Source organism: Ranitomeya variabilis, chromosome 2, assembly GCF_051348905.1.
Source record: "Ranitomeya variabilis isolate aRanVar5 chromosome 2, aRanVar5.hap1, whole genome shotgun sequence".
NCBI classification, from domain to species: domain Eukaryota; kingdom Metazoa; phylum Chordata; class Amphibia; order Anura; family Dendrobatidae; genus Ranitomeya; species Ranitomeya variabilis.
Window position 1 is genome coordinate 206,655,390 of NC_135233.1, and position 25,568 is coordinate 206,680,957.

The window sequence follows — 25,568 nt, forward strand, 5'->3', positions numbered from 1 at the left end:
CTACTTCGCCCTGGTTCACAGCCGGCTGATCGTTCCACAATCCCCTAGGAGATTCATAGAGCAAACCACTTGGCTGACGATACATCTCGGCCATGACGAATTAGACAGCAGCCGAAGCCAAACTCCTGCCAGGACTCCATTGATAGACTCACTCATCGGACCTCCCCAAGCAGAACATCGGAACTGTCTACTCCATGATTATCACTTACTCCATCAGGCGCCCTCATCCTGATGCTCCTCTTAGACTGAACGCCTAGCATACATCATGCAGACGTTCTTCATGATGCTCGGCTTTTGCTGAGATTTGGGAGTTTCCTTTGTAATGCGCTTTTCTGTAACATTTATGAAGTGCAGAGACCAGGCCGTGGCATATTTATCTGGTGATAACAGGCAATCCTAAAGGGTTTGTAAGTACTCAGATCTACGGCGATCACCTGATTGCTGTGACTGCCTCTGTCAGGAACATGATATATTTGATTGTCTATGATCACGCACACTGAGCTCTGCTACGTCCAGTAAAAGCTGAGCACAGACACATGCTGCAGGCTTTCCGACCCCCCTTCCTCCCAGCCCTTGCTCCCGGCTGACAATACAGTTGTAACATGAAACTCCAGTGTGGGACTCTGTCTCCCCTCCCTCTCGAATGAAGGCGTGTGCAGAAAACAAGTCCTTTGTCTGAAAACCATGTGCTCTTTTGTTCACGTACAAACTTAATAGTAAGGCATAACTTGACCCCAATTAGTGACCAAGATATGAAAGTTATATATTTGGTATGTGCATCGGCTGGGTCATCACCCAGTGCATTTTCCAATTTCCTGTACCCTGGGTTTCCGAGAAATTAATTACTGCTTACTCACGGTGCATAGCCAGGTCATGTTTGGTCTTAATAGAATGCTAGCCACAAAATAAGATCAATGGTAATTCAATCGTCGCTATACGAGGTTGCATCCTGGAGCTACAGTGGATATGAAAGTTCCATAACTCTGAGTCCCTCTGAGAAAGTAGGAGTGCATTTTTGGCACCCCAGGAGTTCAGGTACCACAGTGGTATTGCCTCCCTCCTGAGGAACAGCAGCATCCAGAGCCTGGAGTCACCGTGTATAGAGACCCCAAAGAAATGGGTTAGAGTTGCCTACCGTGCAGGTACTGTCCCTTGACAGAAGAGAAAGAGTACCTTGCCAGAAAGCCACAGGGAGCGAGGGACTAATATTAAGTGCATAGTGGAAGGCTCCCAATCTGATCTGACAAAGAGAATTCTACCCGTTTTCAGGCTGCCTGGACTCCACTGTCACCTGTTGCTGGCACCCTGGACTGTGGCTGACTACAACCAGTAAACCAGGTAAAGAAACTACAACTCTGTGTCCTCTATTCAATTGCTGGCACTACACCACTCTGGCCAATCACACCGGGAGCCCTGGGGACCCAGCTTCACCGGTGGGAAGCGATACCATCTTGCTGCCGTACCATCACCCCCAGAGGACCCGTTTAAGCAGAGTCGGTCACCTCTGACCGAGAACCACAGGTGGCGCCATGAAGTTTCATTACTTTACCAATCCCTTTAAAGACTTTCCCTTTTACTTGGGTGCCCAGGGCCATGGACCGGGTCGCAGTCACCGTGACCTCCCCTGTAATAACGACTGGACCTGGTACAGAGTACCCTCAGGCCCTGGCGGGTGACTCACATTCCATAGCTCAGCCCACTCAGTGATGTCACGACCAGAGGGCATATCTTAACCCTGCTGAGATATGAGTGAGTCTTTGCCCAAGGCTAACAGCAGCTCTGCAAGCTGCTCTGATGCATTCTGATGTTCGCCCCTCCCACAGCCACATGGTTTGCCATGATCTGAAATGACATAAGGAACTGTAAGGCCATGTTCACACGTTGCGGTTTTTACCGTGGAACCACAGCAATTTTGCCGCTGCGGGTCCGCTGCAGTTTCCATTGCTTTACATTTACATGTAAACCTATGGAACCGCAACCCACTGTGCACATGCTGCAGAAAAAAACGCGCAGAAACGCAGCGGTTTATATTCCGCAGCATGTCACTTCTTTCTGCGGAACTGCAGCGGTTCTGCACCCATAGACCTCCATTGTGAGGGTCAAACCCGCAGTAAAACCCGCAGATGAAAAAATATCTGCGGGTTTTCTGTGGTTTTGGGTGTAGAAACCGCTGCAGCAGGAAGTGCGTGGAAGCGGGAGGAAGTGCGTGGGCGGAAGTGCTTGGGCGGAGTGTGACCGTCAGCATGGAGGCATGTATGTGTGTATGTATGTGAAGTCTGTGTGTGTGCGTCTGTCTGTGTGTGTGTCCCCATGCGACGATAGTGCCACCCAATTGTGCTAAGTTGCCGTATGGGACTACTACTCCCATCCGATATTAGGATGGGAGAGTTGTCCCTGTGTCCGGCGACTTAGCACAATTGTCAGTAAAACACAAACACATACAATACACATACAATAAACGTAACATACATGACAGACATTACATACAACATATAACATAGAGTATATACTCACCATACAGCACACTGGTACGCGAAGCCCTCGGTCCCCTAGGGAAAAAGTCCAAAAAAAATAAACCAAATCCATACTCCCTGTCCGCAGAATCCAATACCGAGTGTCCCACGCCGATCGCTTGCTCTCCGGCGATACACTACCAGGAGTGAAGCTCCTAGCAGTGCATCGCGTCTTTTACCGGAGTTCAGCGGCTCCGGCGTCTCTATTTACGGCATTAGAGCTGCGTGTGAACTTTCCCACGCAGCACTGCCGTAAAGCGAGAGTACCGGGGTCAATGAACGCCGGTAAACTCTCGCGCATGCGCAGTTACACACCGACAGAAGCCATAGCTCCTGTCAGTGTGTTGCTGCAGCCGTGGAGAGCAGACACATCTCCGGATGTGTCTGTTCTCCATGGCAGATCGTCGTGGGACCCTCGTTGGATTTCTGCGGACAGGGCCAGGGAGTATGAATTTGGTTTGTTATTTTATTTCTTTTGCAGGTCGAGGGTCTTCAGGTGGATTGAGCGTATAATAAAGGGTTTTTCAAAAAGTGGGTGTCTTTATTTCATTAAAATATTTTTTTCTAGTGTCTGTGTTTTTTTTAACCCTTTAATAGGATCAATAATGGATAGGCGTCTTATTGACGCCTCTCCATTATTAATCTGGCTTAATGCCACCTTACAATAGCAAGGTGACATTACCCCTTATTACCCCATATCCCACCGCTACACGGGAGTGGGAAGAGAGGGGCTAAGTGCCGGAATTGGCACATCTTTTAGATGCGCCTTTTCTGGGGCGGCTGTGGGCTTCTATTTGTAGCTGGGGGGGGGGGCAAATATCCATGGCCCCTTTCCTAGGCTATGAATATAAGCCCACAGCTGTCTGCGTAGCCTTTCTGGCCTAAAAATATAGGGGGACCTCAACACTTTTTTGGGGGGGCTCTCCCTATATTTGAGAGCCAGAAAGGCTATGCAGACAGCTGTGGGATTAATATTCATGGCCTGGGAACAGCCAGGGGTATTTTAACCCCTTCCCAGGCCAAAAATATTGGCCCACAGCTGTCTGCCTAGCCTTTCTGGCCTAAAAATATAGGGGGACCCTACGCAATTTTTTTTTTCGGGCCCCCCTGTAGAGTAGAGCCATAAAGGCTACGCAGACATCTGTGGGCTAATATTCATAGCCTGGGAACAGCCATGGGTATTTTAACCCCTTCCCAGGCCACAAATATTGGCCCACAGCTGCTTAACCTTTCTGGCCTAAAGATACAGGGGGACCCTATGTCATTTTTTTTTTGGGTCCCCCTATATATTTAACCTTTTAATAGGATTAATAATGGATAGGTGTCTTATTGACGCCTCTCCATTATTAACCGGGTTTAATGCCACCTTACAATAGCAAGGTGGCATTAACCCCTCATTACCCCATATCCCACCGCTACAAGGGAGTGGGAAGAGAGGGGTTAAGTGCTGGAATTGGCGCATCTCATTTTGATGTTTTCACAGGGTTGGGCAAGGAAATGACATCATGTGTGTTTTTTTTCCCACTGCAGTTCAAGCTTTATTTGTGTCAAAAACACAGACAATCTGCAGGGAAAAACGCATCAAAAAATGCACCAAAACGCACCAAAAACCGCACCTGCGTTTTCTGCCAAGATCTGCGGTTTTTAGTGCAGAAAAATCCGCAGGAAAATCTGCAACGTGTGCACATAGCCTAAGTGTTTTTTTAACTTTAATCCCTTTTTATTTGTAATTGTTTGTACATACGATGCTTGTCTACTTTTATAACATCTTTTGATACTTTTGTAAACACTGCCTACCTTTTTGGAGTAAAATATATAAAATTACTAGCTTTGTTTCTCCTTGCTCTATAACATACTGTCACGTTCTATGAAGTGAACTACGCTGCTAAATTGGGTTGGCTCCGGACCAGTTATTAATTAAGAAATCGGAACTGCTGGCAGTGGACTTGTCCTGTGCTTTTGGGGAAAACTGGCAGCGACGGCGGCATTGATAATTATCCTTCCCGTCTGAGTGGGAGTAGTTATATCGCCCTCGCTGCAGTGTGCCCATTAGCCAGTACAAAGTAAGGCAGCCTTTCTGGAGACTAAGTATCCTAGGTGCAGAACCAGGGCAACCAAACAACCCCGGTTCATGACATATTAGTGTGAGCGGTGGGGATGATAAATATATCCTCACTGGGATCCGTCACAGCCTCATATCCTAAGAAAATTGCTGAGAAGAGGCGGAAGTCAGAAGTTGCAGATGAAATATGAATCACTTCTATTTAAAGTGCTAAAGTGTAAAGTGTGGTGACACCATGCCGAATTGCCAAAGTATTTTACTCCGTGATGTGAGCACACGATGGTGATGTGCCGTCTATGAGGACAACTCTGTGTATATATAGAGCACTCGGTGCAGAGCTGTGTATATACAGAGCACACAGTGCAGAGCTGTGTATATATAGAGCACTCGGTACAGAGCTGTGTATATATAGAGCACACGGTGCAGAGCTGTGTATATATAGAGCACTCGGTGCAGAGCTGTGTATATATAGAGCACTCAGTGCAGAGCTGTGTATATATAGAGCACTCGGTGCAGAGCTGTGTATTTATAGAGCACACGGTGCAGAGCTGTGTATATATAGAGCACTCGGTGCAGAGCTGTGTATATATAGAGCACACGGTGCAGATCTGTGTATATATAGAGCACACAGTGCAGAGCTGTGTATATATAGAGCACTCGGTGCAGAGCTGTGTATATATAGAGCACTCGGTGCAGAGCTGTGTATATATAGAGCACTCGGTGCAGAGCTGTGTATATATAGAGCACACGGTGCAGAGCTGTGTATATATAGAGCACTCGGTGCAGAGCTGTGTATATATAGAGCACTCGGTGCAGAGCTGTGTATATATAGAGCACTCGGTGCAGAGCTGTGATTATATAGAGCACTCGGTGCAGAGCTGTGTATATATAGAGCACACGGTGCAGACAGAGCTGTGTATATATAGAGCACTCGGTGCAGAGCTGTGTATATATAGAGCACACGGTGCAGAACTGTGTATATATAGAGCACACGGTGCAGAGCTGTGATTATATAGAGCACTCGGTGCAGAGCTGTGTATATATAGAGCACTCGGTGCAGAGCTGTGTATATATAGAGCACTCGGTGCAGGTGGTATATAGAGGTACATGTGGTGCTGTGTATATATAGCGCACTCGGTGCAGGTGGTATATAGAGGTACATGTGGTGCTGTGTATATATAGCGCACTCGGTGCAGGCGGTATATAGAGGTACATGTGGTGCTGTGTATATATAGCGCACTCGGTGCAGGCGATATATAGAGGTACATGTGGTGCTGTGTATATATAGCACACTCGGTGCAGGCGGTATATAGAGGTACATGTGGTGCTGTGTATATATAGCGCACTCGGTGCAGGTGGTATATAGAGGTACATGTGGTGCTGTGTATATATAGCGCACTCGGTGCAGCCGGTATATAGAGGTACATGTGGTGCTGTGTATATATAGCGCACTCGGTGCAGGCGGTATATAGAGGTACATGTGGTGCTGTGTATATATAGCGCTCGGTGCAGGCGGTATATAGAGGTACATGTGGTGCTGTGTATATATAGCGCACTCGGTGCAGGCGGTATATAGAGGTACATGTGGTGCTGTGTATATATAGCGCACTCGGTGCAGGCGGTATATAGAGGTACATGTGGTGCTGTGTATATATAGCGCACTCGGTGCAGGCGGTATATAGAGGTACATGTGGTGCTGTGTATATATAGAGCACTCAGTGTACAGCTGTGTATATATAGAGCACTCGGTGCAGGCGGTATATAGAGGTACATGTGGTGCTGTGTATATATAGAGCACTCGGTGCAGGCGGTATATAGAGGTACATGTGGTGCTGTGTATATATAGCGCACTCGGTGCAGGCGGTATATAGAGGTACATGTGGTGCTGTGTATATATAGAGCACACGGCGCAGGTGGTATATAGAGGTACATGTGGTGCTGTGTATATATAGAGCACTCGGTGCAGGCGGTATATAGAGGTACATGTGGCGCTGTGTATATATATAGCGCACACGGTGCAGGCGGTATATAGAGGTACATGTGGCGCTGTATATATATAGAGCACACGGTGCAGGCGGTATATAGAGGTACATGTGGCGCTGTGTATATATAGAGCACACGGTGCAGGCGGTATATAGAGGTACATGTGGCGCTGTGTATAGAGCACTCGGTGCAGGCGGTATATAGAGGTACATGTGGTGCTGTGTATATATAGCGCACTCGGTGCAGGCGGTATATAGAGGTACATGTGGCGCTGTGTATAGCGCACTCGGTGCAGGTGGTATATAGAGGTACATGTGGCGCTGTGTATATATAGAGCACTCGGTGCAGGCGGTATATAGAGGTACATGTGGCGCTGTGTATATATAGCGCACTCGGTGCAGGCGGTATATAGAGGTACATGTGGTGCTGTGTATATATAGCGCACTCGGTGCAGGCGGTATATAGAGGTACATGTGGTGCTGTGTATATATAGCGCACTCGGTGCAGGCGGTATATAGAGGTACATGTGGTGCTGTGTATATATAGCGCACTCGGTGCAGGCGGTATATAGAGGTACATGTGGCGCTGTGTATATATAGAGCACTCGGTGCAGGCGGTATATAGAGGTACATGTGGCGCTGTATTTCCCGCTGACACCGCGGACTCTCCTCCGTCCTCCTGAGATATGACGCTGCTATCTACGCTATAACAATCCACACCACACCTCGCACCTCCCTTGGCTGCAGGCTCCTGGCTCCTCCTACACACGTGACCGAGCACGTGCTGATGACATCATCAAAGGTCCTTCTCAGTCCGCTAGGTCCTGGCGTGTACGGTGTTTGTACGTGACGTCGGGCGCTCCTTGTCGGTGAGTGCTGGGTGCGGGTGAGGCGCTCCCCGGGGGGTCCTTTAGTGAGGGCGCTCGGTGTCCCGGCGGCGGCGGCAGTCTGCCAGTCACTAAGGGAATCCTCACAGGAGACCGCCTCCATTATAGTGGGGGGCGCAGCCATGTCTGCTGCTGAGGACCCCGGCTGCGACCCCCAGGACATGAGTCCCGACCTGTCTGTCCGGATTAACCCTTCCAGGACCGCAGGGGTTAGTCTCCATATTGGTCTGTGGTGCTGTGTGACGTCATCCGGGAGACATGCGGCTTTTATGGAGGGAGGAATATGAGATGCGTTACTGACCTGCGGTTTTGTTTTGTTTTTTATATATAATATTTTTTCTTTTTAGTAACAAAACGTGTCGTCCTCCCCGTCCCTGAGCGTCCGGTGGCCGCAGCGCCGTGTTTGTTTTTTTTTTTCTCCTACATTTTCCTAAATAATCCAGATTGTAAGCAGCTGTATTAGTGTTGTAGCTAAAAGCCATCGAAGCCCCGAGGAAACCTCCAATAATTGTTGCTCGGCCCCACGTCTCGGGGTCTGTCAGTTTCCCCATCCACTCTAGCCTATGTTCACAGGCCGCGTTTTTGCTCTTTCTCGTACTTTGCATGCTTTGCATACAAAACTGCAATGTGTGAACAGAGCCTTACATGGTTTTTGATTTTATTTTATTTTTACAATGGTAGCTTTTATAAATTACATAAATAAGAGAATAAATAAATTAAAAAATATTCTAGGAAACAAATGTGGGGAAGGGGGAGATAATCCAGCTTTCTCTTCATCTGTACAAGGACTTGTGTACCGGTAGCTTTGGCGCAGCCTACGAGGCGTATTGGGGACAGTTACTTCCTGGATTTAAGGGTTGGCCCCATATAAAAGTATAGGGGATAACTCCCTGAATCCTGGGGGTCTGTCTGCCGGGATCCCCACTGATCTGGCATACCCCATGTGAATGTATCGGTGTTGCCGGAGATGGCTCAGTGCTCACCTGCTCTTCACCACTCCCATAAGAATGAATGGAGCTCCATTTACACTAGATCCATGGGGGGGGGGGGGCAGGACTTTATCCCATGGATGGGGTAGAGCTTGCAATTTGAGAATATCACATTTTGAGGGTTATTGCCAAAATAACTTTCCTGATCACTGGCAGTCCCCCAATCACAAGAACGGGGCTCCGAAACCTGGGAATGGAGCCGAGGAGCACAGTGGACAGTACATGGAGCAGAGGTCCAGCATATCCTTCTCCCCATCATCCGAGACAAGGCGCTGAAGATCTGGTTCCCAGATTCCTCGTTCTCTAGATCACTGGCCGTATCCGCAGGGATCAGTGACTTCCCTCCCCGATTTCTAACTATATCATAATTAACCCTGTAATCTGAGCAGTACTGGGGGCATGTGCTTCTTATTTGATTTGGGGCATGTTGGCAGCCCAGACTGAATTGCATGCCAGCTGATCTCTGCAGTAATCTGTAGTATGTACGTGGGGCCTCTGATGCTGTTGGCGGTTTTTCTGCTCCTAAGGCTAGTTTCACATTTGCGGTTAAGTCTGCAGCATATTGTCCGCAACCGCATGCAAACGTCTGATTACGCAGCGTTTTTTATCCGCATCAGCTTACACATGATATTTAAAAAAAAACGCAGCGTTTGCATGCGTTTTTACATGTTTGCGCTTTTTATGCGCATGCGTTTGATATTTCCAGGAGGGTGTGTCTTTAATGGGCATGTCTAAATCAGTTCCTGGACATGCGCAGTCCGAAGAACGCAAGCGCATCAAACGCATGCGTACGCAAAGACATGTGTACGCATGCGTTCCCATAGACTGTAATGCGTGTTTTTGCCGCATTCCTAGCACTAACAATCGCATACGTTTCACAATGGTATGCAAGAAGAAAGTGAAAGCGCACTCACCGGTTTGAATAATCAGAGCGGTTTATTCACATGAAGTCATGCGGTGCAGGGAGAGTTTATGAATACAAAACGGATGACAGCTGTTTCGTGCTAGGTGTGCACTTCAACAGATCCAATGGCGAGTGAAAGGGAGGGGGGCCTTTTAACTGAACAGCCTTGGGGCCCCTCCCATTGTTCACTTCGTCATAATGGACAATTAGCCACTATCCAGGGAAAAAAAAGTGAAACAGTGATGATTAAAACAAGATAAAAACATTTAACGGGTGATGAAAAATATCATTTAGGAAGAAATATACTGTAATACAATAACAATAGAACAGGAATTCTTTACAAAAAAACTGACATATCTACTCTGTCGTTGAACCCTATTGGTCCAGATGCATTCGCTCTTAATATCCACTTTGCTTCGTTGCGCAAAAGCATGCGATTTAAATTACCGCCATCCTGAGGTAGGGAAGTTTTCTCTATCCCTGCAAAATGAAGCATTTTTATATCCCCCCCCGTGTTGTTCATTCATATGTTTTATCAAACGGGGGACCCCTTTGCCAGTGCGCAATGATTTCAGGTGTTCTCTGAATCGGACAAACATTGGGCGAATTGTTTTCCCAATATAGAAGAAATCGCAAGGGCAATATAAAATATAAACCACATGGGTTGTTCTACATGAGATAAAATTGCGCACTGTGTGCGTTATTGGGCCGATTTTTAAGGTGGTCCCTGTTTGATGTTGGTCACAGTAATTACAATGCCCGCATCGGAAATTGCCTTTGGGTGCAGCATTTTGGAGCCAATTATCACGGGGTGAAGTTACCCGATTTCGAACTATTAAATCCCCTATGTTTTTACTGCGGCGGCAGACAAAGAGGGGACCCTTTTCTGTCATTTCCTTCAACGCTGGATCTTGGCAAAGAATTTGCCAATTCTTTCGGATTGCTGTTCTGATTTGAGCGTCCATAGGACTATATTTAAAGCAAAAAACAAATTTTTTATCGTTTTTGGACGTTTTTCCTTTTTATATTATATGTTTTTACTCGTTCCAGAGCTGAATTCAAAACAGATTGAGGGTACCCTCTATCTCTGAACCTTCCATACAATTCTTGGGATTGTCTTTGAAAACTCACATCGTTGCTATTTATTCTTTTCACTCGCAGGAACTGGCTGTAAGGTAAGGCTTTTTTTACGTACATTGGGTGGGCGCTATTGAAATGTAACAAGGAATTGCAAGAAGAGGGTTTGCGATGTACTTCTGTGTGTAAATTACCATCGACTACTTTTAAACCTACATCTAAAAATGTTAGTTCTGTGTCTCCGAACTGATGGGTGAACTGCATATTCATGGTGTTGGACAGCGCCAGGTATTCCACAAACTGTGTGAAAGAGGCCTGGTCGCCGTCCCACACCACGAACATGTCGTCCACAAATCTCACATAGAATTTAATGTGCTTGAGGTATGGATTTTCCCTAGAATATATATACTTTTCTTCAAATACAGACAGGAAGAGGTTAGCCAGGGTACAGGAGACTGGTGTAGCCATGGCGGTACCCTCCACCTGTCTGTACCAAGTGTTATCGAATTGAAAGGTATTGTTTTTCAAAATAAAGGTCAAACCTTCACTTATGAATGATATAGTATTCGGGTCTGTAGGGGTACTTTTCAAAATTTCTTGGATTGCCCCCACACCCGCATCTTGTGGGATACGGGTGTAGAGGCTCTCCACATCTATTGATGCTAAGGAAAATCCCTCTTGCCAGTCAAAGTCACGCAGGGTCTTTAGAAAATGTTTAGTGTCCCTTATATAAGCCGGTGTATCACATAATAAGGGACGCAGGAGCCAATCTATATAAGCTGATAAGGGTTCCGTTATTGAACCCACCCCGGAGACAATAGGGCGTCCTGGCGGTTCCTCTAGAGACTTGTGGATTTTAGGTAAATGGTACCAATGCGGTTTTCTAGGAAATTCAGGAAAAAGTTTTTCCGCTTGTGTTTTGGACATGGTACCATTCTCCACAAAAACTCTCAAAAGGGAACGCAGTGAGTTCTGGATTTTAAAGGTGGGGTCCCCTTTTAATATTTCATAAGTTTTCTTGTCTGACAGTTGTTTCAAGGCTTCTTTAATATAAAGCTCTTTTTGCATGAGGACAGTATTACCACCTTTATCTGCTCTACGTACTATAATGTCCGGACGTTTTTGTATGTCCTTTATGGCTTCTAATTCTGCTGGTTTCAAATTAATACCGATTTTGTTATATAGTATTGCTTCCACGTCCTTGACTACTTGAGCCTCAAAGGCATCAATCAGATTTCCTGGAGACACCGGAGGGACATATGTGGATTTAACCCCTTTTCTAAAAGGCCCTGTTGGGGGTATTCTTGTACTTAGTGACAAATCACTGGTTAAACTAACCAATAACTCCGCCTCTTGCTGTATATTTTCAGCGGGATCCATTAATAATGAAAAGCCCAAAGGGCCCATTTTACAGGGTTGTTCTGCAGGAAATATTTTTTTCTCATTTTCATTTTGGTTTTTATTATTATCACTTGTTTTCTGTGTGAATGTTTTATGTAGGTGAATTTTTCTTACAGCCTTATACAAATCTATCTTGAAGTCCACTACATCAAAACCTTCAGGGAGGCAATAATTCAAACCCTTAGATAGGGCTGATATATGTGCCCCATTCAAAGGGAAGTCCGTTAAATTAATAACCAAATTCTTGTCATTCCCCGCTACTGCGGTCTCCATGAGACTTTTTTTCTCTTCCGTTCGTTGCAATTTGCGCCTTCTTTTTCCTCCACGCCGTGTCCTCCGTCTAAAGGGAGGGATGCTGTATGTATGTAGAGAGTTATTTGTCCAGAAAAGGTTTACTTCCCTCTCCGCGGTATTAAACAGTTTATACTCCAAAGTTTTAGTACTAAATGATAGTATATCTTCTTGTGTTTCACACTCCGAAAAAAGTGGACAAATAACTCTCTACAGTCGTATATTGAATGTGGAAGAGTACCACGCGGTCTAAGAATGCAGAAAGAAATGTCCCAGTTTAAAGACAACGAGTTTTAGAAAGGAATGGGAGAAAATTCTCTTGAAATGTTCACAGGATCTTTTGCAATTGGTTTTAAAACAAAATATAATAAATTATGAATCCACGAAATTGGAATTGAACAAAACTATGGACGAACTAAAAACAAGATTATCGGAAACACAATGGTCCACAGTAAATAAAAAATTGGATGTGAAGCTGGTGCTGTTACAAAATGAGATTAAACAAAGATAAAAAGACAAGTTTATCCGTGATAACAACGATTTCGAAAGCGGCAAAATATTCACCTGGAACAAAAATATCCAACCTCAAAAAAATATTAAGAAAAAAAGTTTTCCCAAAAGAAGCCATACTTGGAGAAAAAATCAAAATAAAAAAGATTACCTCACCACCGATTCTGAGTCCAGTGCTGGAGAAGACACAGGAGTAAGGCCAGAACCATCTACTTCGGTCGTTAATCGTTACTCAGATACAGCATCCCTCCCTTTAGACGGAGGACACGGCGTGGAGGAAAAAGAAGGCGCAAATTGCAACGAACGGAAGAGAAAACAAGTCTCATGGAGACCGCAGTAGCGGGGAATGACAAGAATTTGGTTATTAATTTAACGGACTTCCCTTTGAATGGGGCACATATATCAGCCCTATCTAAGGGTTTGAATTATTGCCTCCCTGAAGGTTTTGATGTAGTGGACTTCAAGATAGATTTGTATAAGGCTGTAAGAAAAATTCACCTACATAAAACATTCACACAGAAAACAAGTGATAATAATAAAAACCAAAATGAAAATGAGAAAAAAATATTTCCTGCAGAACAACCCTGTAAAATGGGCCCTTTGGGCTTTTCATTATTAATGGATCCCGCTGAAAATATACAGCAAGAGGCGGAGTTATTGGTTAGTTTAACCAGTGATTTGTCACTAAGTACAAGAATACCCCCAACAGGGCCTTTTAGAAAAGGGGTTAAATCCACATATGTCCCTCCGGTGTCTCCAGGAAATCTGATTGATGCCTTTGAGGCTCAAGTAGTCAAGGACGTGGAAGCAATACTATATAACAAAATCGGTATTAATTTGAAACCAGCAGAATTAGAAGCCATAAAGGACATACAAAAACGTCCGGACATTATAGTACGTAGAGCAGATAAAGGTGGTAATACTGTCCTCATGCAAAAAGAGCTTTATATTAAAGAAGCCTTGAAACAACTGTCAGACAAGAAAACTTATGAAATATTAAAAGGGGACCCCACCTTTAAAATCCAGAACTCACTGCGTTCCCTTTTGAGAGTTTTTGTGGAGAATGGTACCATGTCCAAAACACAAGCGGAAAAACTTTTTCCTGAATTTCCTAGAAAACCGCATTGGTACCATTTACCTAAAATCCACAAGTCTCTAGAGGAACCGCCAGGACGCCCTATTGTCTCCGGGGTGGGTTCAATAACGGAACCCTTATCAGCTTATATAGATTGGCTCCTGCGTCCCTTATTATGTGATACACCGGCTTATATAAGGGACACTAAACATTTTCTAAAGACCCTGCGTGACTTTGACTGGCAAGAGGGATTTTCCTTAGCATCAATAGATGTGGAGAGCCTCTACACCCGTATCCCACAAGATGCGGGTGTGGGGGCAATCCAAGAAATTTTGAAAAGTACCCCTACAGACCCGAATACTATATCATTCATAAGTGAAGGTTTGACCTTTATTTTGAAAAACAATACCTTTCAATTCGATAACACTTGGTACAGACAGGTGGAGGGTACCGCCATGGCTACACCAGTCTCCTGTACCCTGGCTAACCTCTTCCTGTCTGTATTTGAAGAAAAGTATATATATTCTAGGGAAAATCCATACCTCAAGCACATTAAATTCTATGTGAGATTTGTGGACGACATGTTCGTGGTGTGGGACGGCGACCAGGCCTCTTTCACACAGTTTGTGGAATACCTGGCGCTGTCCAACACCATGAATATGCAGTTCACCCATCAGTTCGGAGACACAGAACTAACATTTTTAGATGTAGGTTTAAAAGTAGTCGATGGTAATTTACACACAGAAGTACATCGCAAACCCTCTTCTTGCAATTCCTTGTTACATTTCAATAGCGCCCACCCAATGTACGTAAAAAAAGCCTTACCTTACAGCCAGTTCCTGCGAGTGAAAAGAATAAATAGCAACGATGTGAGTTTTCAAAGACAATCCCAAGAATTGTATGGAAGGTTCAGAGATAGAGGGTACCCTCAATCTGTTTTGAATTCAGCTCTGGAACGAGTAAAAACATATAATATAAAAAGGAAAAACGTCCAAAAACGATAAAAAATTTGTTTTTTGCTTTAAATATAGTCCTATGGACGCTCAAATCAGAACAGCAATCCGAAAGAATTGGCAAATTCTTTGCCAAGATCCAGCGTTGAAGGAAATGACAGAAAAGGGTCCCCTCTTTGCCTGCCGCCGCAGTAAAAACATAGGGGATTTAATAGTTCGAAATCGGGTAACTTCACCCCGTGATAATTGGCTCCAAAATGCTGCACCCAAAGGCAATTTCCGATGCGGGCATTGTAATTACTGTGACCAACATCAAACAGGGACCACCTTAAAAATCGGCCCAATAACGCACACAGTGCGCAATTTTATCTCATGTAGAACAACCCATGTGGTTTATATTTTATATTGCCCTTGCGATTTCTTCTATATTGGGAAAACAATTCGCCCAATGTTTGTCCGATTCAGAGAACACCTGAAATCATTGCGCACTGGCAAAGGGGTCCCCCGTTTGATAAAACATATGAATGAACAACACGGGGGGGGATATAAAAATGCTTCGTTTTGCAGGGATAGAGAAAACTTCCCTACCTCAGGATGGCGGTAATTTAAATCGCATGCTTTTGCGCAACGAAGCAAAGTGGATATTAAGAGCGAATGCATCTGGACCAATAGGGTTCAACGACAGAGTAGATATGTCAGTTTTTTTGTAAAGAATTCCTGTTCTATTGTTGTTGTATTACAGTATATTTCTAACTAAATGATATTTTCTCTTCGCCACGACAGCACCCACTGAGAGAGGGGATCCGCCCCTAGGAACAGGAAACCCTACGGAGAGATAAAAGGGGCGGTCCCCCTCGCTCCCACAGTTTGGTTTCCTGTTCCTACGGGAATCCACGGAGAAGAGGATGCCTAGCCTGGATGCCGCTTGCGCAGTTTACCTGTGAGGACGGCAAGGGCTCCAGGGCTGGATGCAGCGTCGGGGGTCCTCTTCTCAGTTCCCCCCTCTGCTGGCAGACGCCATGAGGCCACAACTGCAGGGGTTCCTGGCTCATGGGAATCCATCCGGGCAGTCTGCGGGACCTAGCGCCGAGGAGAGGTAAGCGTGGCGAGCGCTCAGGCGGCGTGGAGCTCCACAATTTACCCGGGAGTCCTGAATTGAAACTCCGGGCGGAGGAGGAGGTGGACGGCACCCGCGCTGATGCCGGTGACAGCGCGAGTGCACACAGTATGGCCGCGACCCGGAAGTGGTTAGCACTTCCGGGTTCAACCGGAAGAAGATGGCGGCCCCCATGTAAAAGGACGCCGGCACAAGCGCCCGGTGTCCACAATGGATTCGTCACAGACCCCTGCGATGCTCTCCATAGAAGACACCGCGGCTACCCCACGTACACGGGGCAGCAGCAGTCGCTCCAAACAGAGCGGATCCTCCAGGAAGAAATCCGGTTCTCCACCTAAATCTCCTCGTCAATCGGTACCGTAAAAGCTTCACTGGGGTAAGTGTGCTTCTACCCTCATAAGCTGACTGGTGTTCCCTTTCCCTTTATACACTTAGGGAAAGAAAACAGAGAAAACGAAGCACAAACAGTGTGCATTATGTCTCCAGCCTCTCCCGGATAGTTATAAAAAGAGATTGTGCAAATCATGTATTGCTTCTGCCTTGCGGGAGGAAGCCTCAGTTAAATCTGAGGACATCAGGCTCATGATAAGGCAAGAGTTACAAGCCTTGCGAGGTTCTGATAAAGAGCCACATACTAGAAGTAAAAAAGGATATGAATCCCCTATATCTGACCCATCTTCGGATAGGGAGAAAGCGGACTCTGACATCTCCTGCGAATATGTTTCCTCGGACGAGGAACAGGATACATGCTTTCCCACGGATAGTATTGACAACCTTGTCAGGTCCGTGTGTAATACGATGGGTATCGAAGATTCTAAAATTCCCAGAACACAGCAGGACATTATGTTCGCTGGCTTATCGGAAAAGAAAAGGCCTTCTTTTCCGGTGATAGCAGCAATAAAATCTTTAGTTAAAAAAGAATGGGAAAGCCAGGGCCAAAGGGGGTTACCTCCATCCTCAAAGAGACGGTATCCCTTCAATGATGAAGAGTTCTCGACATGGTCAAAAGCGCCAAAAGTGGACGCTGCGGTAGCATCTACATCTAAAAAATCTTTGCTACCTGTGGAGGATTCAGGCTCATTACAGGACCCGTTAGACCGTAAAGCCGACTCACTACTAAAAAGAGCCTGGGAGTCGTGTACGGGAGCCTTCAGACCATCTATCTCTGCTACATGCACCGCTAGGTCCATGTTGGTCTGGCTGAGTGACTTAGAGGAAGGCCTTAAAAGTGGTCTTTCCAGAGACAAACTGCTGTCTTCTATACCCTTAATTAGAGGGGCTACAGCTTTTTTGGCGGATTCATCGGCCGATTCTATACGTTTGGCAGCCAAATCAGCAGGTCTCACAAACGCGGCACGCAGAGCCCTATGGCTTAAGGGCTGGAAAGGCGATCCACAGACAAAGTCTAAGTTATGTGGCCTCCCATGTCAGGGTGAGTACCTGTTTGGTACCAAACTGGACGAGATTCTATCTAAAGCGGGGGAAAGAAAGAAGGGCTTCCCTAATAATAATTACCTTCCATTCTATAGGAAAGCGTTCCGGAAGCCCATATTTAATAAAAGAAAAGATTTTAAAAACCAAGATCGCTGGACCCCTAGAGACGCAAAACAAAGAGGTGCATTCTTTGGGAAGCGCCCTTTTAAATCTGAAGACAAGCCCCGTTAGAGCAGATCTACCTGTGGGAGGTAGATTATCCTCTTTTTCAGACCAATGGAGGAAAATAACTTCGAACAATTGGGCAAATAATCTCGTCACCTCTGGCTTAAAATTAAAATTTGCCCGAGTCCCTTCGGACTCATTTCTATTGACTTCCTTAAAGTCACAGTCTCAACAGGAGGCATTACAGCAAGAAGTAATGAATCTGCTATCCAAAGGAGTTTTGGTGGAGGTTCCATTTCTTCAGGAAGGGAAAGGGTTCTATTCCCCGCTGTTTCTAATCACAAAACCTGATGGATCATTCAGAACCATCATAAATCTTAAAAAACTGAACACCTTCCTAGAAAATCAAACTTTTAAAATGGAATCCATTCGATCCACCGTAAAACTCCTGTTTCCCTATTGCTTTATGGCGGTTCTGGACTTAAAAGATGCGTATTACCATCTACCAATCTTTAAAGAGCATCAACAATTTCTCCGCGTAGCGGTTATATTAAATGGATGTATACGGCACTTTCAGTACACAGCAATGCCCTTTGGACTATCAATTGCTCCAAGGGTATTTACTAAACTAATGTCAGAGGTTATGTCTTATCTAAGATTAAAAGACACACTCATAATCCCGTACTTAGACGACCTGCTAGTAGTGGGAAAATCCACCTCGCAATGTCAGCAAAGACTATGTCATATGATCTCATCCTTACAGAACTTAGGATGGATAATAAATTGGGAAAAATCTAGACTGATCCCGACAACCCGGCAGGTATTTTTGGGAATTATATTAGATTCTGTAAGTCAAAAGTGTTTCCTCCCAGAATCTAAACAGATAACAATTAGGGATAAAGTTCAGTCCATACTAGATAAACCTATAATTTCCCTCCGGGAAGGCATGTCCTTGCTTGGCTCCTTCACGTCATGTATCCCAGCGGTTCCGTGGGCCCAGTTCCACTCGAGGTGCTTACAGTATACAATTTTACATGAGGAGATAAAATTAAAAGGGCGATTAGACGGTAAGATTTCCCTTTCTAATGATGTAGTCCAATCCCTAACCTGGTGGCTACAGCCAGATCATCTAGTTAGTGGGGTTCCCTGGGAGGTCAAACCCTCAAACATAATTTTTACGGATGCCAGCCCTCATGGTTGGGGGGCACACTTGGGGAACCAGGTTGTCCAGGGGCTGTGGTCGGTTACGGAATTAGACGACTCCTCCAATAAAAAAGAACTAAAAGCCATCTATCATGCCCTATGTGAATTCCTCCCACAGCTGCACGGAACACATACCAGGGTGCTCTCAGACAACATGACATCGGTGGCTTACGTCAACCATCAAGGCGGAACGAGATCAGGCACTCTCATGTCTATAGCCGAAAACATCTTGACTATAGCCGAAAATCATCTTCTGTCCTTATCAGCACTACATATCCGGGGGATAGACAACGCAAAAGCAGACTTTCTCAGTCGTCATACCCTCCATCAGGGGGAGTGGGTGTTAAATCGTCGGATATTCAGTATGATAACTATAAAATGGGGTATACCCGACATAGATCTCTTTGCCACAAGAGACAACAGGCAAGTAAAAACATTCGCCTCAATGTTTCGAACAGACAACCCCGATGTTCTCGACGCCCTCCAGATTCCATGGACATTTCAGAAAGCATATGCCTTTCCCCCAATGATTCTTCTTCCAACAGTCATCAGGAAGATAAGAGAGGACAGAGCGAATGTGATATTGATCGCTCCATTCTGGCCAAAGAGACCATGGTTTTCCCTGCTCAGAGCCATGTCCATCTCGGATCCATGGATTCTCCCAGAGAATCAAGATCTGCTTTTCCAGGGACCCTTCAACCACCCTCATGTGAAGGGTCTACGGTTGACAGCCTGGGATTTGAGAGGCAGCTGTTAAAACTAAGGGGCTTCTCTGATAAAGTAATTGATACCCTATTGCTGAGTAGAAAAAGATCCACTACATCGATCTATGTAAAAGTATGGAAAAAATTTTTAAGCCTCTATCCCTCAGCCCTGTCAAATGAAATTCCAGTCCCTATTATTCTTGAATTTCTCCAAAAAGGACGTGATTTAGGCCTTTCAGTTAACACCTTGAAAGTGCAAGTTTCAGCGCTAGGGGCTTTGTATAGTCACAATGTTGCAGGAGATAGATGGATATCCAGATTCATCTCAGCCTGCCAGAGAGCAGAACCAGTCCATATTCCCAACTCACCTCCTTGGGATGTTAATCTGGTCCTTGAAGCCTTAACAAATCACCCGTTCGAGCCTCTACATTCTGCTCACATTAAACATGTCTCCCTCAAAACAGCTCTTCTTGTTGCCTTAGTATCGGCAAGAAGGGTAAGTGACATACAGGCGCTATCAGTAGATCCTCCATTTATGTCAATATTGCCAGATAGGATTGTCCTAAAGACAGACCCTTCCTACTTACCTAAAATGAGTACCAAATTCCATAGGTCTCAGGAAATTCTTCTTCCTACCTTCTATAATAATCCTACAAATCAGGAAGAAGAAAAATACCATACTTTAGATGTGAGGAGGGCTGTAATAACCTATCTAGACAGAACTAGCGCCTGGAGGAAGAGCAGGGCTCTCTTTGTTTCCTTCCAGGGTCAGAGGAAAGGAGCTGGTGTTACGAAAGGCACATTATCCCGATGGATTCGGGAGGCGATATACCTGGCCTATTCGTCTAAAGGGGAAGATCCACCTGAGACTATAAAGGCACATTCCACCCGGGCGATAATAGCATCATCCTGGGCAGAGCGAGCAGAAGTTCCAATAGAACTCATATGTAAGGCCGCAACCTGGTCGTCTCCTACTACCTTCTATAGTCACTACAGATTAGATTTATCTGCCTCCACTGACCTGTGTTTCGGTAGATCGGTTCTTAACACGATAATCCCCCCCAAATAACTATCTCTGAAAGTCTCTCAGTGGGTGCTGTCGTGGCGAAGAGAAAACACCGGATTACGTACCGGTAATGCTCTTTTATAGAGCCACGACAGCACCCCTTCACTTCCCTCCCTTATATATATTAGTTTGCATATGAGCACAAATAAGGGTGATTGGTTCTTGTAAATATTAGTAGTATAAGATTAAATGATAATATAGAATTGCCTACTAATACTGGTGGGCGGTTCCTCGCAATCTCTGTAACCCAAACTGTGGGAGCGAGGGGGACCGCCCCTTTTATCTCTCCGTAGGGTTTCCTGTTCCTAGGGGCGGATCCCCTCTCTCAGTGGGTGCTGTCGTGGCTCTATAAAAGAGCATTACCGGTACGTAATCCGGTGTTTTTCATCACCCGTTAAATGTTTTTATCTTGTTTTAATCATCACTGTTTCACTTTTTTTTCTCCGGATAGTGGCTAATTGTCCATTATGACGAAGTGAACAATGGGAGGGGCCCCAAGGCTGTTCAGTTAAAAGGCCCCCCTCCCTTTCACTCGCCATTGGATCTGTTGAAGTGCACACCTAGCACGAAACAGCTGTCATCCGTTTTGTATTCACAAACTCTCCCTGCACCGCATGACTTCATGTGAATAAACCGCTCTGATTATTCAAACCGGTGAGTGCGCTTTCACTTTCTTCTTGCATACCATTGTGAAATTGTTGTTTTTTCAAAAGCAGCACCAAGGCAGAATCTCTGTAGCGGTTTTTTTTTTTGTTTGTTTTTTGACAAAAGGCATAGATGGTGCGACTCATACCCCTGGAGCAGAAAGGGTCTGGCGTATAGCGGCTGTGCGATTGCATTTTTTTCTTTTTATTGTGGAATCGCATACGTTTCTAGGCGGCAAATTGACGCCTCTAAAACTACTACATGTAGCGTTTACCGCACCAAGCCGCAAACGACGCATGCATCGTCAAACACGGCAAAACGCAACCGAATTTATTTTTTTAATGCCAGAAAACTGGCACAGGGTGCTTCATAATTTGTGGCTGTCATTTTAACCCATGTGTACTCTGCATTGCAATTCTGGAGGGTAGGGGTAAAGAGAAGGCCCCCTCCCTCTGACTAACAACGTACCCAAGGGGTAAGGGGGCCATAGTCACCATAATTGTGCATTATGAGGAGCTATTGGACTGAAGGGCCCATACATTGTTCTTGCACAGGGGCCTCTTCCGTCTGTGTACCATGGTCATTGCATGTAAGAGCGTGCATGGGCTGCTCCTGTGCCCTCCGCTGGGCAGAATTATGTCTATTTGTAGCTTTACACTAGTAAAATGATTGCATACGTTTTTTTGATGGATCTGCTCCCAATTCCAGTCCTGGATGCGGAGGTGATGCTGTCATATAACGTAACGTGCTTTTTATGCTAAATTACTGTTTTTCTCTGTTTCTCAGATGTCCCGCTCTGAAGATGATGTGTAGAATTGCTGCATAGGTTTCACAAGCAGAAGTGTAAGGATGTGTGACCGATCTGGACTGCTCCACTTCCAGCTGGACAACCATGGGGACTCCATGCTGGGGAGGATGAACGCGCTGAGAGAGCAGAACAAGTTCTGTGACGTCACTGTGTACATCGATGATGTGGAGGTGCCGGGGCACAAGGTGGTGTTGGCAGCCGGTTCTCCTTATTTACGGGACCAGTTTCACTTAAGTGATGCCCAAGAAGTGCACATCTCGATCCTCCAGAACTCCGAGGCCGGGAAGCACCTTCTTCTGTCCTGTTACACCGGGGTCCTGGAATTTCCAGAGATGGAGCTGGTTAACTACCTAACAGCAGCCAGCTTTCTGCAGATGAGCCACGTCGTGGAACGATGCACTCAGGCCTTGTGGAAGTTTATTAAACCCAGGGAAGCAGCGGAGCCAAAGAATGAGGAGGAGGAAACTACAGAAGCCCTGGAGGTCGCGGAGCCGGATGAGGAGGTGGAGGATACTCTCCAACCGGATTCCCCAGCGACCACCAACTCTGACGACAGCTCGCACAACGACGACATCCAGATCGTCAAGGTGGAGTCTATTGGTGACATGTCCAGCAACAAAGCCAAAGTCAGCCAAAGCCAGTTCATGTCTTCTGAACAGACGTTGGAGCCGCAGCACTCTCTCATAAACTCCACTGTAGAAAACCGAGCCGGGGAGACGGACAACAATCCGGCACACAACTACACAGTGTCCGACAACAGCAGTGACAACATGGGACCGGCACCTAAAGAACTTTATGGTCCCAGCAATAGGATTTTGGACAAGACCCTGCAGTGGCATCACCAGTGTCCTAAATGTACCCGAGTGTTCCGCCATTTGGAAAACTACGCCAACCACTTGAAAATGCACAAGCTCTTTATGTGTTTACTCTGCGGGAAAACCTTTACGCAGAAGGGCAACTTGCACAGGCACATGCGGGTCCATGCGGGCATCAAGCCTTTCCAGTGTAAGATATGTGGCAAAACGTTCTCTCAGAAGTGCTCTTTGCAGGACCACCTCAACCTGCACAGCGGAGACAAGCCGCACAAATGCAACTACTGCGATATGGTGTTTGCACATAAGCCCGTGCTGCGGAAGCACCTAAAGCAGCTGCACGGTAAAAACAGCTTTGACAATGCCCACGAGAGGAACAGCCAGGACGTGAGTCTGGACTTCGACTCTTTTGCCGGTGCCCATGCCCAACTAAACGACGTCTGCGCAGTGGTAGACCCCTCTGGAATAGGGGTGGGCTTGGATTCAGTATAGATGGACATCGGTCGTGTGTGTGTGTGGTGCCCACATTTTAGCAAACCGTTGTGACCCCAAGAGACGTTTTATAATGAGAATGCATTGGCATTTTATAAAGCGAAAACTGAGTGACTTAATAGTAACTTCTAGGCAGCTATACTTTTTAATATTTCATGGTATTTTGCAGTCCTACATCATCCAGAACTGTTAGTCGGCATCTTGGTATTCTGATCCGTGTAGTGTAGATTTTCTACTAGCCCCGGTCATAGCCGGTGTCGGCGTACTCCTGTCACTATGAACAGGCACTATGCCCATTGTTGGGGGGGGGGGGGGGGGGAGTAAATACTAATAAAGAAAAATGGCCAAGGGTGCTTCCATACGTGATAGTCATATACAGTGGAGGAAATAAGTATTGGATCCCTTGCTGATTTTGTAAGTTTGCCCACTGACATGAACAGTCTATAATTTTAAGGGTGGGTTAATTTTAACCCCTTCATGACCTTGGGATTTTCCGTGTTCGTTTTTCGCTCCCCTCCTTCCCAGAGCCATAACTTTTTTATTTTTCCGTCAATTTGGCCATGTGAGGGCTTATTTTTTGCGGGACGAGTTGTACTTTTGAAAAACATCATTGGTTTTACCATGTAGGGTACTAGAAAACGGGAAAAAAATTCCAAGTGAAATTGCAAAAAAAGTGCAGTCCCACACTTGTGTTTTGTTTGGCTTTTTTGCTAGGTTCACTAAACGCTAAAACTGATCAGCCGATATGATTCTCCAGGTCAGTACGAGTTCATAGACACCTAACATGACTAGGTTATTTTTTACCTAAGTGGTGAAAAAAAATTCCAAACTTTGCTAAAAAAAATTTAAAAAAATAAAAAAATTGCACCATTTTCCCATACTCGTAGCGTCTCCATTTTTCATGATCTGGGGTCGGTTGAGGGCTTATTTTTTGCATGTCGAGCTGGCGTTTTTAATTATACCATTTTGGTGCAGATACGTTCTTTTGATCGCCCATTATTGCATTTTAATGCAATGTCGTGGCGACCAAAAAAACGTAATTCTGGCGTTTCAATTTTTTTTTTCTCGCTACGCCGTTTAGCGATCAGGTTAATGGTTTTTTTTATTGATAGATCGGGCGATTCTTAACACGGCGATACCAAATATGTGTAGGTTTGATGATTTATTTATTTTTTTATTGATTTATTTTGATTGGGGCGAAAGGGGGGTGATTTAAACTTTTATATTTTTTATTTTTTTCACATATTTTTATTTTTTTTTACTTTTGCCATGCTTCAATAGCTTTCATGGGAGGCTAGAAGCTGGCACAACACGATCGTCTCTTCTACATAGCAGCGATCTGATGTTCGCTGCTATGTAGCAGAAATGCAGGTGTGCTGTGAGCGCCGACCACAGGGTGGTGCTCACAGCTATCCGGGATCAGTAACCATAGAGGTCTCAAGGACCTCTATGGTTACAATGTAGAAGCATCGCCGACCTCCGATCATGTGATGGGGGTCGGCGATGTGCTCATTTCCGGCCGCCCGGCCGGAAGCGCCGGTTAAATGCCGCTGTCTGCGTTTGACAGCGGCATTTAACTAGTTAATAAGCGCGGGCGGATCGCGATTCTGCCCGCGCCTATTACGGGCACATGTCAGCTGTTCAAATCAGCTGACATGTCCCGGCTTTGATGCGGGCTCACCGCCGGAGCCCGCTTCAAAGCAGGGCTTCTGACCTCGGACGTACTATCCCGTCCGAGGTCAGAAAGGGGTTAACATTGAGAGATAGAATATCAAAAATAAAATCCAGAAAATCACATTGTACAAATTTATTTGCATTTTACAGTGAGAAATAAGTATTTGATCCCCTACCAGCCATTAAAATCCTGCAGTGCCCGCAGGGTCCCCCAGCTCAAGAAGGCACATGTGCAGGCCCGTCTGAAGTTTGTCAATGAACACCTGGATGATTCTGTGAGTGATTAGGAGAAGGTGCTGTGGTCAGATGAGACAAAAATTTAGCTCTTTGGCATTAACTCAACTCGCCGTGTTTGGAGGAAGAGAAATGCTGCCTATGACCCAAAGAACACCATCCCCACTGTCAGGCATGGAGGTGGAAACATTATGTTTTGGGGGTATTTCTCTGCTAAGGGCACAGGACTACTTCACCGCATCAATGGGAAAATGGATGGAGCCATGTACCGTAATATCCTGAGTGACAACCTTCTTCCCTCCGCCAGGTCATTAAAAATGGGTCGTGGCTGGGTCTTCCAGCAAGACAATGAACCAAAACATACAGCAAAGGCAACAAAGGAGTGGCCTAGCCAGTCTCCAGACCTTAATCCCATAGAAAACTTATGGAGGGAGTTGAAGCTCCGAGTTGCCGAGCGACAGCCTCAAAATCTTAATGATTTAGAGATGATCTGCAAAGAGGAGTGGAGCAAAATTCCTCCTGACGTGCGCAAACCTCATTATTTACTACAAAAAACATCTGACTGCTGTG

The 25,568-nt window shown here is 45.6% G+C and overlaps 2 protein-coding genes across 5 annotated transcripts in view; one reads left to right on the forward strand and one right to left on the reverse strand.

Annotated features, from left to right (window-relative positions):
* Positions 1-7,607, reverse strand: part of FBXO4 (F-box protein 4) — a 61,963-nt gene extending 54,356 nt beyond the window's left edge. For both annotated transcript variants that reach the window (XM_077283500.1, XM_077283501.1), the window contains exon 1: positions 7,290-7,607. In XM_077283500.1, the coding sequence (XP_077139615.1) occupies positions 7,290-7,607 (318 nt within the window). The remainder of the gene's footprint in view (positions 1-7,289) is intronic.
* Positions 7,294-23,926, forward strand: ZBTB26 (zinc finger and BTB domain containing 26). 3 transcript variants are annotated; one of them, XM_077283505.1, is made up of 2 exons: positions 7,294-7,426; positions 21,765-23,926. In XM_077283505.1, the coding sequence occupies exon 2, from the start codon at positions 21,828-21,830 to the stop codon at positions 23,088-23,090; it is 1,263 nt and encodes a 420-aa protein (XP_077139620.1). In that variant the 5' UTR covers positions 7,294-7,426; positions 21,765-21,827; the 3' UTR covers positions 23,091-23,926. The 3 variants fall into 3 exon arrangements, with proteins under 3 accessions (XP_077139620.1, XP_077139622.1, XP_077139621.1); XM_077283507.1 differs by lacking the exon at positions 7,294-7,426 and adding an exon at positions 7,516-7,653 and having other exon boundaries at positions 21,765-23,920; XM_077283506.1 differs by lacking the exon at positions 7,294-7,426 and adding an exon at positions 20,880-20,987 and having other exon boundaries at positions 21,765-23,920.
* The last annotated feature ends 1,642 nt before the right edge of the window (positions 23,927-25,568 follow it).